The sequence below is a fragment of the Natator depressus genome, chromosome 2 (genome assembly GCF_965152275.1).
Source record: "Natator depressus isolate rNatDep1 chromosome 2, rNatDep2.hap1, whole genome shotgun sequence".
Taxonomy (NCBI): domain Eukaryota; kingdom Metazoa; phylum Chordata; order Testudines; family Cheloniidae; genus Natator; species Natator depressus.
The window spans coordinates 176,956,787-176,974,599 of NC_134235.1; the positions used below are offsets into that span (position 1 = coordinate 176,956,787).

Genomic DNA, 17,813 nt, shown 5'->3' on the forward strand with positions numbered 1-17,813 from the left:
GTGCTGGAAGACATACAGCTTGACATTTTAGGACTAATTTTCAAAGGGTCCTCATCTTAGTCTCTATTTTGCACATGCAGCTTTGGTTGTGCAAACATATGCATGCCTGCTTTTCAAGCACTACCATTTACACCTGCAAGTGATCAAAGCTATCATCTCCTTGTGTAGGGGATAGTGCTTGAAAAGTAATATTACACAAGTGTTTGAACATGTAAAGTTGAGCACATGCAATCCAAAATAAATTTAAAAAAATTTAAACTAGATGAAGTACTAGAAATATTATTGTGGGCAATTCTACACTGGGTGCAGGGAATTGGCATGAATGATTGAACAGGTTGGTTACTACTAATGGAATCCAAGAAACAACTGATGCTGACAGACCAGGTGCCAGCTCATGCCAAGACTGGAAACCAGGGCCAGCTCATGCATAGATGGAAGCCAGTTGTGCTTACCTGTGTATGTTACCATTATAAAACTAGATATTAGTGGTTAAGTTGATAAGAATGTGTCTAGTCTTTATAAAATGCTTGTAGGGGCTGCATGTATTGATCTTGCTTATAACCTCTCTAGCCCATGGTGTAAAGTTAGGAGTATTTGTTCTGTAAATCTAATTGTGTCACTCAAACAGGAAAATAATTATTAAGATGAAGGGCTCATCCTGTGTACAAGATGTCCCACTGAAGGCCAGTGGAGCATCAGAGGAGAGAAGCCCTGTTGATTGCATTCCTAACTCCCTTCAGGAAGAAATGAACTCATCAGTTTGGACTCCGGAGAGGATAAAAATCCCTGACAAGAAGAAACTGAGGCCAGGTCTACATGACACTTATTTTGGTATAATCACTTTGCTCAGGGGTGTGGATTTTTATACCGACCCTAACTCCCCATGTAAGCAGCACAGTGTCAGTGAGAGAGCTTCTGCCTTGACATATCTACCGCCTCTCACCAAGGTGGAGTTACTAAGCCAACAGGAGAGCTCTCTCCGGTTGGCTTAGAGCATCTTCATCAGAAGTGGGGCAGCTGTGCCAATTAGCAACTATAGAGCAGACCTGCCATGAATCTCCTTTATGTGGTCTATACTCTGAAGGGCAAAAGATTCCTATACATAAGCAAAGAGATTCCTGAAAGACAACTCTAGCACCTTTTGAATCACAGACAAACTCATTTGTGTATGTAATGTATATTACATGTTTGCTTGCTTTAACCTGTAACTCATTTTTTTCCTTTAGTTAGTTTATTGCAGGATTGGCTACATGTGTTGTCTTTGGTGTGAGATCTAAGGGACAAGTTGACCTCAAGTTAGTGACTGGTCTCTTGAGACTGGGCACAACATGAATATTTTGTTATCTTTGGTGTAAGTGACCATTTATCACTAAGGTCAGTTTGCTTGGGTGGCAAGATAGTCCCCTGGGGAACTTCAGTCTGAGACTCCATGGTTTTAAAACCAACAAACCACACAACCCAACCCACAACTGTTAGTGATCCAGGAGTTCACATTTGTTACAGCATTGGTGAAATCTAATTATAGAACACCATCAATTTGGGATGTCTGCCCTGCTTTTTTGACAGTCTGCCTGAGGTTGGCACTCAGTCATGAACCACTCCACATAGTGTGACAATTAGGGAACTGGAATAACAAACAAAAACAGATCGGTTACTTGAGCCAAGTCAAAATCAAAGCAAATGGAACAATTTAAGGGTAAGCCATTAGGAAGAGAAACATAGATCAAGATAAACATTTTTTTCCCTCTCTTTTTTTTTTGCAATAGAGTGCAGATTCTAGCTATGAAAAGGTTTGCTTTTTAGGTTGCACAGCCAAGATGTTAAGTTAATGAGAGATTTCAGCAATTAGTATGTCAACATAAATATAAGCCTGAACATCAAGAATCAAATATGAATAGACTTCTTTTGTTGGTAAAGTGGTAACTACAATAAAGCTAGTTAATTACAGTACACGCATGGCTTTCATGTAACCTAAGTGGGAAAAACAGGAGCTTGAGCCTTGTCAAAGCAAATAGAATCAATAAAACAATTGCAAAGAGCAACACAACAGTGATACAATCTCAAATACAGCTTTTGAACTAACCAAATAGTTCCAAAAACCCTTCTGGTCAGACAGATAAGATCCAAGGAAAACTAATGAGATGGAACAGAACTGGGATTCATAGAAGCCCACAGCTGCCATTTTAATTTCCACAAAGTCATTTGGCTCTCATGTCTGAATTCATCTCTGTGACCTGGCAACCTACATCAATGCACAAACTGACTACATATGTGGACATCTGAGGAGTATGTCTTGGAAGGATTCCCATCACACAAAAGGCAGTGAAAAAAGAGTGACGGACAGGAATAACTGAAATAAAGTGGACATTTGTGAAAGGAAAACAGATGCATGAACCTCAAGTAATTCATGTGAATATGAAATTTACACTGGGCCAAAACCTGAAGACCTTACCCAGTTTCTAGTCACACTTTAATCAAGCAAAACTCGAGGTCAACAAGTATTTTGCCTTCTGAATAAGGACTAACTGAAAGATGAATAAGAACCTAAGAATCTTTTAAGCCCATTAAAAGTAAAAAAAAATACAGAAACACCAGAATTTGACTGCCTGTATAGAATTAAATGGGAAGCAAAATACATTGACTGAGCTGATGACAATAAGCCAAGCCCTGGAATACTTAGTAATAGGTGGACAGTGGCTCAGAGCTGATCAATGTGTGCATGTGGGGGAGGCGGGAGGAAATTCAGCCTCCTAGCCCATGTCACTAGCTATGTATCAGCTTTTAAAACTGAAACAGTTAGTGTAATTTTCTTTGAAGAAGAAGAACCACCACACATGGATGATGCTAATTTAACCATGAAAGCCAAGGGCTGTCCACGCAGTCTTTGCATCAATGTATTTGTTTCTAAAACAGATCTAGTTAAGTCAGTAGAAAACACTGTTTAGACTGTCCTATAGATTCAAGAACAACTGCATACATTTGCATGTCCTCAAGTTCATGAGATCATACACTTAAACAACCCTATTATTTCAATGGACTGTGCTTCAGATGTTTATGAAGATGGAGCTTTCCTGATTTTGTAATAAGGGTAACAGATTTGGGGAGAAAGAAAATGGGAATGAAGAGAGGATCTGGAGGCTATATGGGAATCCAAAAAGGACGGAAAGGATGAAGCTTTGATGACACCTTAAAAGGTTTGGAAGAAATCCAGACACATCTGAACTGTCACACACTTTCCCAGAGGTGCTGGAACAATTTTTATAGTAGGGGTGCCGAGAACCATTGAACCAAAACTGTAAACCCTCTTTATAAAATGGGAACCACTGCAAGCCAGAGGATGCTGCAGCATCCCTAGTTCCAGCATTTATGCACTTTCCTGTGAAGATTCAAACTTTTGAGAGATTTCATGGTCAGCTCTGTTAGCTTCTGAACAGTAACTATACTCTGGGTTGGCCACACATGCTCAGCATAGAATCAAGGGACTAAGGACTAAAGTAGCATTACACCCCCTTTGTGGTCCACCGATCCAGAGGCGGAACAGTTCAGTCCCTGGCAAAATTCGCTAGCTAAGGGATGATCTAATGTCCAGTTGCCTATGACCTCAAAAGACTGTTCCAGCAGCTGGAGCAGTGGCATTTGACCAAACCCCCTCTTTTCCTGGATACACCCTCCAACTACCCTAGGATTTCAACGTGCTTTTAAAAAAGCCCAGACATTTATAATAATACTTAGAAAACTTGTTAAATGGAAAGCTTTATAGACTCAGGCTTAGCAATGCCACCTGCTTTTCATTTCATTTCTCTTGCATGTTGTCTTTTAAATCTGTGTATTTAGTGCTCATGAAAGGTATCAGCTCTGAACTCCTCTATTTAGCCACATAGCAGATAGACCAAGCCACAGAAGGGTGATCTTTCCCTCAGACAACCACTTTTATTTCAGTCCTGCTCTACGTTTGGTGCTTACCTCTTAATTTTTAGCCCAGGTGTTAGCACACTTGCCTGAGATGTGAAAGACCCAGGTTCAATTCACCCCCTCCCCCCAATCAGCCAGCAGAAGAGAAAGAGGTGGGAGGCCTCCAACCTCCCAGGTAGATGCCCTAACTACTGGACTACAGAGTCTCCCTCTGGACCAGTGACTATTTACCCACAATGGAAGAATCATTGCATCAGAGAGAGAGATTGACTCTGAAACCTGGTGGTTACACCATTCTTATTTCCTCTGGCTGTTTTGTGGAGAGAGGCAGGCTCATAACTCATTTCCACAAGAAACATCTTTCACACCTAAGCCACCTCCAAGTGGTGGGTTGCCATTTGTGGTTAGGTGCCTCCCTGAAGCCCAGACTTTGGCTCCTATCTTCAGGAGAGGGGATGGACTTAGCACACACTGATCTCGTCAGCAACTCCCACTGACTGGTTTAGGTGGCTCCCTGCTTAGTGTGCTTTCTTTTGTAGATCAGTTTAAGGCACCCACCTCTCCCCATCCATTGTATAGGAAGCTTAAGTGCCTTTGTGGATCAGTGTTGTTCCTGTGATTTTCTAGGTGCTCTGACGCTCAGTGTTGCAATGCCAAAGTACCTTTGTCAATCTGGGCTTAAAGTTACTACTGACTTGGACGTAGAAGCAACTATGGCCTAGATATTAAAAGTTTCATATCCTATTGCCAGTTTCTTGATCTATCCAGTCTCCATGCATTTGATTCCTAATACCACTTTTGGGTTGCACCTTGTTCCTCATTTCACTGAAAATTGTGGAAAGCATTAAAAGACTTATTGCTGCAATAAAATAGTCTTTTCTATTTCATATGAGATAGGAGAGATAAGGATGAGAAAGAAGGCTACCCATCAGGTTACGATGAGGTGCAGAGTCAGTTTCACATGAGTAAGTCTCTCCAGTGGGAAAGGTTTAAAGAAGACTGAATTGTAGGTGAAGAGGCCATGTGTGTAGCAGTCAGCATGGAGAAACAGGAAGCAGTTAAGTAAATGTATGAAGCACGTAGAACATGTTTCAGTGACCTATATTTCATCATGGGGAAACCAACTGATCTCTAAGCAGAGTGTATATGTGTCTGAAAATAGGTAAAATGAAACATTTAAAAATTTGCCATGTATGTCCTACAACTCTTGATGTAAAAGTTGAAGTACTTCATATTTTAATTTGTGGGTCATGAAAGTGTACTGCTCATACTGAAGTATTCATATTATGCTTGACATCAGAAAACACATTTAGAAGAGTATCAATTGCTTTTACAGAAAGCCCCTGCCTTGCACTGATCTGCAGATATGTTGAATGCAAAATTACATCGTATTACAATAAATACGTTTCTCCCCTGAGAAATTCAAAACGAATTTATTCAAACTAAATAATATTAGCGTATTCTTGATTATGAGTAAAAGGCAGGTTATGACTAATACTTAATCAGTGTCTGACTAATTACAATATTTTCTGGAAAAGTGGCCAAATACGTAAGAGTAGAATATCCTAGCGTTGCTGTCAAGTAGTTTGGTTATCACATGGAAGGTAAAATATACTTGAGGAATGTGAATAATTATATACTAAGTTTGTTGCAGTGTTTTAGTCATGTTGAGAGAGGATATGAGAGAGAAGGTGGGTGAGCTAAGATCTTTTATTGGACTGACGGCTGGTGGTGAAAGAAAGCGCTCTGTGTTGCTTGAAAGCTTCTCTTTCACCAACAGCCATTGGTCCAAATAAAAGATCTTAGCTCACTCACTTTGTCTCACAGGCATAGAGATTTGCAGTATTTCAGATGTTCCTGTGCTTGTGTTTCCAAGGGACGCTTAACATACTTTCAATGGCATGAGTATTTTTGATGCAGCCTAAAATGTCCTGATAGTTACAAGCATGTGTGTGTCAGACAGCAACAGATTACAAGATCTTCGAAAAAGGTTTGAAATAGTTCAGCCTCATGGTGGTGAGCAAGCCAGCCAACACTGAATCAAAACAAACCTGACTAAATTATGCAAATTATTCCCTGGAAACTTTTAGTTATCCTTTGTGAGCTCAGCTGCCAGCCAAGACTGATACTAGTTTTGTGACTGCCCAAGGTCATAGCACAGCTCTAGCCATCCAGTCACATCCAAACAGGCATCTAACATTCCCTCTAGAATATGAATTGAGACACATCATGTATGGCATTAAACTTCCCTGGGCACCACCTTATCTGGGTTTGTGCATTTGCCAGATAAGCATTTGAGAGCCAATTCGTTTGAGTTTGTGTTATTTTCAACCATTTTGTTGTTCTCTACAGCAACTACTGTAACATTTCTCTATCTGTACAGAACCAGGGAATGTAGCCATCTGTATAAGCAGCTTTTTCCAAAGGACACCCTACAACTCCCATGATTTATCTGCAGTAATCCCAATATGGATGAAAAGGAGAATGAAAGAACATTTTAGTCAAATCACTCCAAACCTAGTGAGATGAGAGAGAAAAAAAAACCCTGATCTGGAAATTATTCATGCAAAACAGCTATTGGAGTCAGAGGGAATTTTTCCCAAGAAAAGGTTATAGTACTAGGGCCAGTGTCGGTGAAGACTGAGGTGATTCTTATATTTATCTGGATGTCCTTCAAATCAAAGGACAGAACACTGGGTCACATTCAGAGGTGACATTGGGTGTCCCACAGTGGTAAACTGACGTGACTAAGGGTAGGGTGCCGTTGCACACACACACACACACACACTGACTGAAGGGGCAGAAGAGAGGGGTTCAGCAGTGACAGCAACTAACAGGCATGCAAAATGAAGTAGTGGGAAAAGCTAATGCTGATGATTTAAAAAAAAAAAAAACACACGCATTCTTCCTGTTAGTTGCTCATTTGGAGGAGGTAGCAAACAAAAAAACCACAAGAAACCCAGCATGTACAGTTACACCAAATTTCATCTCCATTTGCATCACCTCTCAAATACAGCACAAATCCATAAAGCATCTTTCCTCCTAGGCCTAGAACCCCAATGCTTTTACTGTACGCAAGACCTGGAACTGTTTATAATGGAAACATTTGACCCTACAGATATTAGGCACATCTGATGGGCAGTAAAGAAAAAACAATAACCTGATTTATACCCTTTGCTTTTTTTTGACTATAGAGAGTTAAAGATTACACTTCCCATAAGCATGCAGGAAATGAAATCTGATTTGGGAGGGAAGTTTTTAGGACTCTGACTAAAAAGTAATACCCACTTAGCTAAAACTCTTGGGGAAAAATGTTTTGGTAGAGATTCGATACCTTGCAAGGGCCTTTAAGGCACAAGAAAAAGTTTAAAACTTGATGCAGAAGATTCACTTTAGGAAGTTGGAGCAAAAAAAGGAGTTTAGCCCTAACATCATCTTCATCAATGCTCATCTTCTTCATCTGCAGCAGCCCTTTAATGTGGCTTGTGTGGTTGCAGCAGAGCGCTGGGAGAGTGCTCTCCCAGCGCTCTTTAAAAACCACCTCACACAAACACACCTCCATGAGGGCCATGGCTTCCAGCACTGGTGCACTGCCACTTTACAGCGCTGACGCTTGCTGTGCTCAGGGAGCCATGTTTTTTCACACCCCTGAGTGAGAAAGTTGCCAGTGTAGACAGGCCCTAAGTGGCTATATTTTGTATGGACTGGAGGAAGGCAATATGGGTGTGACGAAGTGGGAATGTTTATGTTTTCTCTGAATACTGTGTGGGTGCCTCAGTTTCCCCTCTGCATTTCTTAAGTATCTAGGTGGTGGGCAGGGGTCTGCCCAGAGACTGGCTGACAGTATCCTGGCAACTGATGGCCTGGGCCCCTCCCCTGCAAAGGTTCCAACTGAAGGTGCTGGAGAACAAATATCAGGTGGCGTCCTTGTCCGGGAAAAGAGACAAAGGCCAGGAGGGGTTGGGGGGGTTCAGTTTAGAGCTGGCTGAGGAAATGGAGGGAGGCCCAGAACTGGGTTATGGGCTCCCTAACCCCTACCCCCCTCCAAGATGGACCTGACTGAGGGGTCCTGTTCTCTGTACCTAAAAGTTCTGTTTTAGACTGTGTTCCTGTTGTCTAATAAACCTTCTGTTTTACTGGCTGGCTGAGAGTCATGTCTGACTGCAGAGTTGGGGTACAGGGCCATCTGGCTTCCCCAGGAGCCTGGGTGGACTTGCTGAGGGAAGGGCACAGTGTGGAAGGGGATGCTGAATGCTCCCAGGTCAGACCCAGCAAGGTCGAAGCTGTGTACGCTTCTTGCCCTGGTGACAGTATGCTCAGAGAGAAAGGAGGCATGCTCCCCCAGAGTCCTGACTGGCTTTGTATGGAGTAGTTCCAGAGCATCACGCAGTGACTCTAACAATGGGTATCAGGGAAACTAGAGAAGAGGAAGTTACAATAATCAAGACAGGACATGGTGAATTTTAGCTGTAGGGATAGAAAGAGAATGGTTATGAGAGATATTCTGGAGGAAGAATCTGCAGTATTTAGAGAATATTTGGATGATGTGACAAACCAAAGATGTTCTCTAGTTGATAGAAAACATCTGTCTTACTTTCAGAAGCTTGTCAGAGGATAAGTAGAGAAGAGGACGTGGAGGGAGAGTAAGGCCAGTTTTCACAGAATATCAGGATCGGAAGGGACCTCAGGAGGTCATCTAGTCCAACCCCTGCTCAAAGCAGAACCAACCCCAACTAAATCATTCCAGCTAGGGCTTTGTCAAGCCTGACCTTAAAAACCTCAAAAAGGAAGGAGATTCCACCACCTCCCTAGGTAACCCATCCCAGTGTTTCACCACCCTCCTAGTGAAAAAGCTTTTCCTAATATCCAACCTAAACCTCCCTCACTGCAACTTGAGACCATTACTCCTCGTTCTGTCATCTGCTACCACTGAGAACAGTCTAGATCCACCCGCTTTGGAACCCCCTTTCAAGTAGCTGAAAGCAGCTATCAAATCCCCCAACATTCTTCTCTTCTGCAGACTAAATTATCCCAGTTCCCTCAGCCTCTACTCATAAGTCATGTGTTCCAGTCCCCTAATCATTTTTGTTGCCCTCTGCTGGACGCTTTCCAATTTTTCCACAACCTTCTTGTAGTGTGGGGCCCAAAACTGGACACAATACTCCAGATGAGGCCTCACCAATGTCGAATAGAGGGGAATGATCACGTCCCTGGCAATGCTCCTACTTATACAGCCCAAAATACCATTAGCCTTCTTGGCAAGAAGGGCACACTGTTGACTCATATCCAGCTTCTCGTCCACCGTAACCCCTAGGTCCTTTTCTGCAGAACTGCTGCCTAGCCACTCAGTCCCTAGTCTGCAGCAGTGCATGGGATTCTTCTGTCCTAAGTGCAAGACTGTGCACTTGTCTTTGTTGAACCTCAGATTTGTTTTGGCCCAATCCTCTAATTTGTCTAAAGTCCTCTGTATCCTATCCCTACCCTCCAGCGTATCTACCTCTCCCCCTCCCCCCCCCCCCCCCCCCACCGTTTAGTGTCATCTGCAAACTTGCTGAGGGTGCAGTTCATGCCATCCTCCAGATCATTAATGAAGAGATTGAACAAAACTGGCCCCAGGACTGACCCTTGGGGCACTCCGTTTGATACCGGCTGCCAACTAGAGATGAAGCCATTGATCACTACCAATGAGCCCAACGATCTAGCCAGCTTTTTTGCCCATATTAAATTAGCAGGGAGATAGCCATGATGATATGTTGGAGAGAGATGCAGAAATAGATGGAGACCAGTCAGGAACTGTCAGGTAAATTCCTAAGTCACCAGTGTGAAAATGATACTGAAACTGGGTGAGTGGCTGAGACCTTAAAGATGCTGCTAACTACACAGAAAATGGCAATTTCACATAGGTGCAGAATTTGCATGCATGATTTCTCCACACAACCCCTGGCACCTTCAGATGACCCAGGAGTTATGCATGGGCCCCAAAGAGGATCCTGGCTGCCTTTGAGCACATGCACCATCTTTGCAGAGTGCAGCAGGCTTCCTGACCTGTACCTGACCAGGCTTGCTACAGTCAGAGGCAGGCAGTCATTTTAACTGCTCTTCTGGTTTAAGAAGTAAAGAAGAAACCCATCACATTAAAAATATACAAATTAGCCAGAACAGCTAGGAGCACAACCCTTCGAGATCTCAGCCGATGAGGCTTAAGCACCGGGCACGAGAGTGAGGAGGCTTCCAGGAAGCCAGCACGGCGAGCAGACAGACGTTTGAACGCGGGCAGGAAGCAAACGCGAGTCCTCGCGGGGGTGGCAGCTACGGACGCGGGAGACCCGGGGGGAGGCAGGGCGCGCTCTGAGCCGTCAGAGCGGGACGGGCGGGGCTCTTGGGGCGGGAGCGCGGGTTCCACGCCGAACGCGGCGTCACAATGGGTTGCCAGGCGCCCGGCGGAGGAAAGATGCAGCGGGGCGGGCGGCGCTAGCCGCTGCGGGGTGGCGGCCATGGCCGGCGGGTACCAGCTGTGGGCGCCCTGGTCGCCGCTGGACGAGTCCCTGCAGTGGCTGCGGGGCGCCACCCCCCGGCCGTGCACCAAGCACCCGTTCCGGGCGGCGCCGCGCGGCGGCTGCCCGCAGAGCGCGGCGGCCGACCTGGAGGTGCAGCTCTGCTTCCAGGGGCTCAGCCTGGTGCTGGAGCCGGGCGCCACGGGGCCCGGCCTGCCGGCGGGGGAGCCGCGCCGGAGCGCGGCGCTGCGCAAGCCCCAGGCGGTGCGGCTCAGCGGGCTGGACTCGGTCTTCGGGCGGCTGGTGACGGCGCAGCCCCCGCGCTGGACCGGCTCGTTCCGGGTGTCGGAGCGCTCGGCTTTCTGCCAAGTGATCAGCCCCCGGCAGCGCTGGCCCCGCGGCCTCCGCGAGCCGCAGGTCCGCGTGGCCGTGGCCATGTGCCGCCAGATGCTGCGCGCCATCCTGCTGCTCTACGCCGCCTACAAGAAGTGCGCCTTCGCCCTGCAGCACTCCCGCTGAGCGGCCGGGCCCGGGGCGCCGCCGCCTTCTGCCCCGGGCCGCTCCCGCACCGATCGCACGTGGCTGCTCCGACCGCGCGGCCGGTTCCCAGAGCGGCCGCCGCCCCCGCAGGGCCAGGCGCCGATTGGATCGTAGCCGCTGACCGACACCGCAACGCTGCCCTGCCCCGCCCCGCCCCACGAGCGCCTCGGCTGGCCTGGCTCACGTTACAAGCCCCCTCCTGGCGCCTCGGAGGCTCTTTGCAAGGCGCTAGTCGAACGGCAGCCATCTAGTTTGGTGTACAGCCAATTTTGAAGGCGCTTCCAGTCAAGTTGAAACTGATATAAGGGGCGGGGGGAGTGCGCTAAATTCCTACTTTTACCATACAATGCCCAACAGCGCTGTGTTTACAGCTAACGCATTCAACCTAGAAGAAATGAAGGTTTGCATTACAAGATGCAAATTTTAAAATATGCTGGCAACTAACATGCACAAGTTTTCCCTGCATAAAGTGCACCCTACAATATTTAAAGTCTAAATCCTTATGGTTTGTTTATACCCAAAAGGATGAAGCCTACACATGTAACTTTGCTTTCTAATGTTCAAACTGAATACTATTAATTTGGTTCAGAATTGGTCTAGGAAGGACCTCACAATCAAACCGATTGAACCACTCCAACTTGATAGACGTGCAGATTTACAGAATGAAATATTTTAGTTAATGGATACAAATGTGCAAATTTGTCTTACAACATGTAAGAGTAATATTCAAATTGTTTGCAACCAACTGGACCTCTGCCTGGCAACATTCATAGTAAAATAAATTTATCTTATCGTTTGCTACTAATGAATGAAGGAGTTCACTGTCCAGCTAGAACATCTTAGACGTGCAGTTTTCACATATAGCATTTAAAGGATCCTTACTCCTTCACGGCAACTTACAAAACACCGAGACTAACAAGAGTTAAGTTAGTGGCTTCTTCCTGCGTTCAAAGTAAAAATTGTTATGACTTGTTTACAGCTTATGAACATACAAGAAATTCAGTTTTGCTTTACAGTGTTCAAAGTAAAATCTCTATGAATTGGTTAAAATTAATGGATGAGACCTACAAAGAAATGCACCCTTTACCTTGCAACATTGAAGTAAACAACTCTCACATTGAAATATTTGTTCCTAAGGAATAGAGGCACTTACAACCAAATGAATAAAAACAATTTACTATAAATGCATTTTTGCCTTACATGTATTCAAAGTCACTTATATGTTTACATCTAAATGGATGCAACTGATAAAAGCATCATTATACTTTAAAATCTGTAAGACATTCCTTATGACTTGTTTACAGCTAATGGATGTAATTTACAAAGAAATGCACTTTTGCCTTAAAACATTCCAAGAAGAGAACTGATAATTTGTTTACAGTGAATGGATACAACCCTCAAGAAAAGCACCTTTGTCTTATAAGAGTCAAAGTAAAAATAGTTATTTGTCTCCAGCCAATGCAGGCCATTTATTAAAAGTGCAACTTTTGTTTTATATCAAAGGTGTATGACATTTATAAATACACCTTTCCCTTTCATTCACAGGGAAAAGCTTTAATGTGTTCAGTTACTATGCATGTCACAAGATAATTACTCTTCAGTGTTTGTGTGCTAGCCATGTTGGTGTTATCAACTAAAATGTCTTAACAGCTCACCTCTTACTTTCTGCTCAGTAAGTTATAGGGACTCTCTCCCCCCCACCCCACTTAGGGGGCATTGGGGCTCCAGACCTATTCCTGTGATTGCCCATAGATCAAAAGGGCATTTTCTGGCAGTGGCAGTCATTAACACCCTTTAGCCCAACAATACTGGTCTATCCCCTAAGCCAGATATACCTTAGAGCCAGTCACTAACATGTATCCAGTACAGGAGCCCCACTCAGTATTAAACAAAATACATATTACATATCTATATTAGAAATTTAATGTGTTACATATACACACACACACATAACTTTACCACTGGGAGTAGTCCCACTAAAATAAATAACTCACAGAGGTAAAGTTAAGCATGTACATAAATGTTTTCAGGATCAAGCTGCAAAGGAATAGGCTCTTTTGGCTCTGAATCAGACTCCCCTACTCCACTTACCATTTCTGCTTTGGAGGAAAATGGTATCAGCATGCTGTGAAAACACACATGTTGTATTATTACACCTGAAAATATTTGTACAGGTGGAATAGGAACAGTGTTCTTTCGATACCTCCCTTCCAAGTTTCCCCTGCAGGCTTCAGTCATACAATTTGTAATGTTAGTTGGTATGCTAGCTACTGTATGCTACCAGACAAGACAAGTTTAGCAAAGATCCTAATGATACTGCCAGAGGCAGCCTCCTTTTTGGCCTCATCTGGTCTGCTGTCAGGTCAAGACTGTTTTCTCTGAAAATATGTAGGCTATACACACAGATTTTTAAAGCTGTGCCTAAAGATACAGACAAGTGCTGGGGCGGGGGGGGGGGGGAAATCGCACTAGGCACCTGTCTGCACCTAAATACCTTTGAAAATCTGAACCAGAAAAATCTAACCCTGTCCCCACATTACTAATTAAATCCATTCTGTAGTATTTCAGCAATGACTGAGGCAAGTTTTAGAATAACTTAACAAACAAAGGATGGTTTACTTTATACATTCACTAATCATGCTGCTGTAATCTAGCCTGGGTGTATTCCCAGCTTGTCTCTGCAACTGGTTCTCGACTTCTGCTGCTACCCACACATAGATAACAGGAACTGTGGCAGAGCATAAACACCTGCAGGATGGGTGGCAACTTTAATGTTAAAGTTTACCCGTTTCTACCACCCTATCAATTATTGACAGACAACTGAAAAGAGTGGCTTTTTTACCGATTCATGACAGTCATGATCAGCTAATCTTTTAATGCTGCATTGGCCTTAACCACAGTAGTGTTCTCCATGGCCATCAGACTCTGAAAAGAGCCAAAGTTACACCTGTGCTGAGATCAGAACAGGAAATTATTTTAGCTAGGATAGAAATAGACTGATTGATATTTGCCTCCTAGCACTAGTTCCCAGTTGAGTGCCTGAGCTAAAGTTACTTCTTCCCCTTCTCCCTGCAGCACATGCACACCAGAGAGAGTGCACTGAGAAATCTTATTACACCAATAATGTTTTTTGATTGCAGCTGGTAAATAGTCCTGTCACAGTCAGGTCTGGAATTCCTCTGCAGTTTTACAAAATGGGGTTAACAACAAAAACCACACAACTGTGAATGTGTGTTATGTAGGGATGGCAAATTGCAGATAGGCACATCAGTAAATTTGTTTGCACAGCTTTATAGTCACAGGAAATCTGCAACTTAAATGACACAATGTGTTTCCCAATTTCATTTTGATACTTTCATCTATCAAAACGTCAGAAGGATTAGACTTGGCTTTGGCAGTGACAAACTGACAGTGAAGTAAGGCAATAATCAATAATGCTCAACAGTGCTGTGATTCACCCACCAGGGACCCTTTGTGCTGTTTTGTTACCTGAGGAGAACAGGATTTAAACAAAGGGGCAAAATCATCCAGCAATTGCAAATGGTGATTGGATGCAGGTTCATTTGCAAACAAGTGAAAAATAAGCATTAATAGGTTTGCCCAAGTTACTCTCAGAAACGTTAATCAGAGCCACCTTTAGTTCTCTATTGGTGTAAGAGGCTGGAGCTCTGTTGACCTGTGTGTAATTTTACAAATCTACACAAGCAGAAAATTTGACCTTTGTTTGGATCCAGCTGAGATGTTAACATGTTTTGTCTTATCTTCGCATTCATCTAAGCCATTCATCCCCTGGCATATCGCAGAGATGCTAGCAGCATATTGACCACAAGCACAGTTCTCTGTCTCCAACTCCAGAGCAAGCAGCCGGTCCCCTCCATACAGCTGTATCATACAGACCCCGTAATTACCCAGCCTGTCTGCTGGATCTAGGGCAGATTTTTCCAATAAAATCTCAAGAGTCTCAGGCTTCAATAGACTAGTCTGCTGCTCTAAATCCTGGACTCTCCCCCCTCCCCCATATCTAGATAGGGCTTAAAGCATCTCTATTTTCAAAATTGATCTGATCAGGTAAATCTTTAAGTAGTTGCTCATTTCCCCCCCCCCCACCCACCCACCCACACTCTCCCTGGTTGTTACTGATGCAAAACACTCACTGAAGCCAGTGGGAGTTTTGCCCAAGTAAAAACTGATTAATGACTAAGGGATTTGACCCCTAGTTTTTTGACTGTATTTCAAATCCTTCATTTTCTGGACACAAATCTATTGCAGATATTAGACTTCTAAATCCAAATCCAACTGGCAGGTCATCATGCATATCTGTAGGCAGATGCAGAGGAAAAAGTCTAAATTGTAGCACACTTCTCATTAACATACAAGAAGTGTAAATAAGGTAGATTTTAAGCCAAGTTTATAGACACTACTTCTGAAATAAATCTTAACCCAGCCACTAGATCTGCATCTGCAATACAATCATTAGTATGTATGTATGTATGTATCTGTAACGGGTCAGCATCCACCTCGCATGAGTGCCCCCTTTTCTCTGGCCAATATATCTACAGTCCGTCTTTTTTACTAGGGTGGCACCCACTTCTCGTGGGCAGCTCCCTTTGGTTGGTTGTGAGCCTGCTTTTCTTTGTTTCTTATATCAGGGCAGCAGCTGCCTCTTGTGAGCACCACCCCAGCTGATGGTTCCCTTGCCTGGTCTTCAGCAGCTCAGCCCTCCAGCCAAGCTGCCTTCCAGGGTATGCAGTCCCAAGGTCTTATCACAGCCCTGGGATGGGGCTCGGACTCTTAGTGCTTCTGGGAGAAGCCTACCTTCTTTGACCACTCAGCCAGGGCTCATCTCAGTACCCACAACTGGTGGTGTTTCAGCAGGTCTCACTGGACTCAGTCTTCAACCAGACCAGTGGGGCCCATCTCAGTGCCCTCGCTGGCCTGCACAAGTTTTGTGCTCAGTCCCCCTGGGCTTCAGCCTGCCCACCCGCACTGACCTTCCACTGGTCCTGCTGCTCTTCCCACCAGCCAGGCACCAAATCTTCAGTAGCCATCCCTGGGCTTCAGTCTTGTCTGCAGTGAGCTGTCCATGGTACTGCTGCTCTGCCAGCCAGTCACCAAAGCCTCACTCCTCAAACACCACACAGCAACTGAACTTCTCTGCGCTGCTGCTCGTTTTATATAGGGCCTTCTGGCCCCAGATTGGCTGCTCCATCAGCCCCTCTGATTGGCCACTCCTGTGCAGCCATTTTGGCTGCCTGGAGGACTTCTCTCTGCTCTATTCTGGGACAGGGTGATGCAGGGCCGCGAGGCCTCCAGCAGAGGGCCTCCGGGCATAGTCCACCCTGCCACAGGACCAAACCCTAGATTTGTGTATGCAAGTAGTACTTGTGCGTGCAAATTAAGATTATGTTACCTGCATGCAGGTGCCATTTCTTTCTAGAAGTGATCACACGAGCAAGAATTACTGGTGCAAATTCAGAGGCTCCTAAAGCTACCGTCATCACTGATCTATTCACTGTTGTCAAGTTGTATCTTTAGGGACTTCCCAAACCCATTACTCTTGCATAAGGGTAGGAAAGAGATAGCATCGGCTGCTACTGCCCAAGAGCTGTGTTTATGCTGCATCTATTATCACCCCTGGGGAGATCCTCTGTGCAAAGCCCATTTTCTCAGCCCTTGCATAAGGAACCAGAATCTGGCCCAAAATAACAGATAAACTACTATAACTCAGAAGGAATGCTTAGATTTTATTACTGTAGTTAAAGAAGGCTTAATACTGGAGTATTACTGACTAGTTAACGTGTATGTAGAGAGTGTTTAAAAATATGGAATTCCACTGGCATTTAACCATGTAGAGGAAAATCAGGCTGCTGGGTGTCTTTTGTGAAACGAATGTGATGGTGATGGTCTGGGAGCAGGCCTGTGTTTCACAAATACCACCATTAGAACGAGCAACCTTGGTGGCAGATGCTGCACAGACCAACTGCGGAGCAGTCCACCACTAATGAAATACCCTCTGATGCCAAGAGGCGATCCTTGCAGGTCAGGGTTGAGACACAATAGCAGAAGACTACATGAGGATGCTCGCACTGCTGCTGCCAGTGCTAATTCAGATTCTGTGATGGATAATCTCTCTCTCTCTCTCTCTCTCCCAGATGATCAATTTGGTTCCTTTCATCAGCAGTAAATTCTCATAAAAATAAATTCAGTTAAAAATGACTAGGAACTTTCATTTTTAAAACAGAATCAATAAAACTTGTATGAAAACTAAAAGTGTCATTAAAGTCTCACTAACAGTCCAACTCACTGCCTTTCCTAACATTCTTTTGGCTCTCACTCAAGGCAACGTATGTTAATATGTAATGGCAGCTGCTATATTTTAAGACGTATCTCAAGTTTTCCACCCTGTTGAATGTAAACGATCTCTCAAAATTGCAGCTCCATCCTTAACTTGCTAATGGGAATCAGAGAAAGGAAAGTGATTGTGTAAGAGTGCGATCCACTCGTGGTGTACCAAAGACACAGACATTCCCACCCAGAATCCAGAAGGGGTCAATGTACACCCATGCATCAGCCATATTTCTTCCAGTTTATTTAGTGAAGTAAAATGGAACTGATATTTGAAACTACTTAGTTATATTGCTTGAATGAGTTGGTATGCATCATTTATTTGCATTTTCAACGCATGACCCATCATCTAGTTATCTGGGGCTCTGGGCATAATACTAGTTAACCCTGATTAATAGATTTTGGAGGAACAAGCAAAATTAGGGGAAATACACTCTCCCTATGGATTAATTTCTTTCTAAAAGTTGATAATAGCAACAAACAGTAAATTGACCTATCACACAAGATGGTGTTTTGGAAGGT

The 17,813-nt window shown here is 44.3% G+C and overlaps 1 protein-coding gene across 1 annotated transcript; it reads left to right on the top strand.

Moving 5' to 3' along the window:
- Nucleotides 1–10,406: 10,406 nt before the first annotated feature.
- Nucleotides 10,407–10,925, top strand: FANCD2OS (FANCD2 opposite strand). Its single transcript, XM_074943254.1, has one exon. It carries the CDS (start codon nt 10,407–10,409, stop codon nt 10,923–10,925), a length of 519 nt encoding a protein of 172 aa, XP_074799355.1.
- Nucleotides 10,926–17,813: the final 6,888 nt, after the last annotated feature.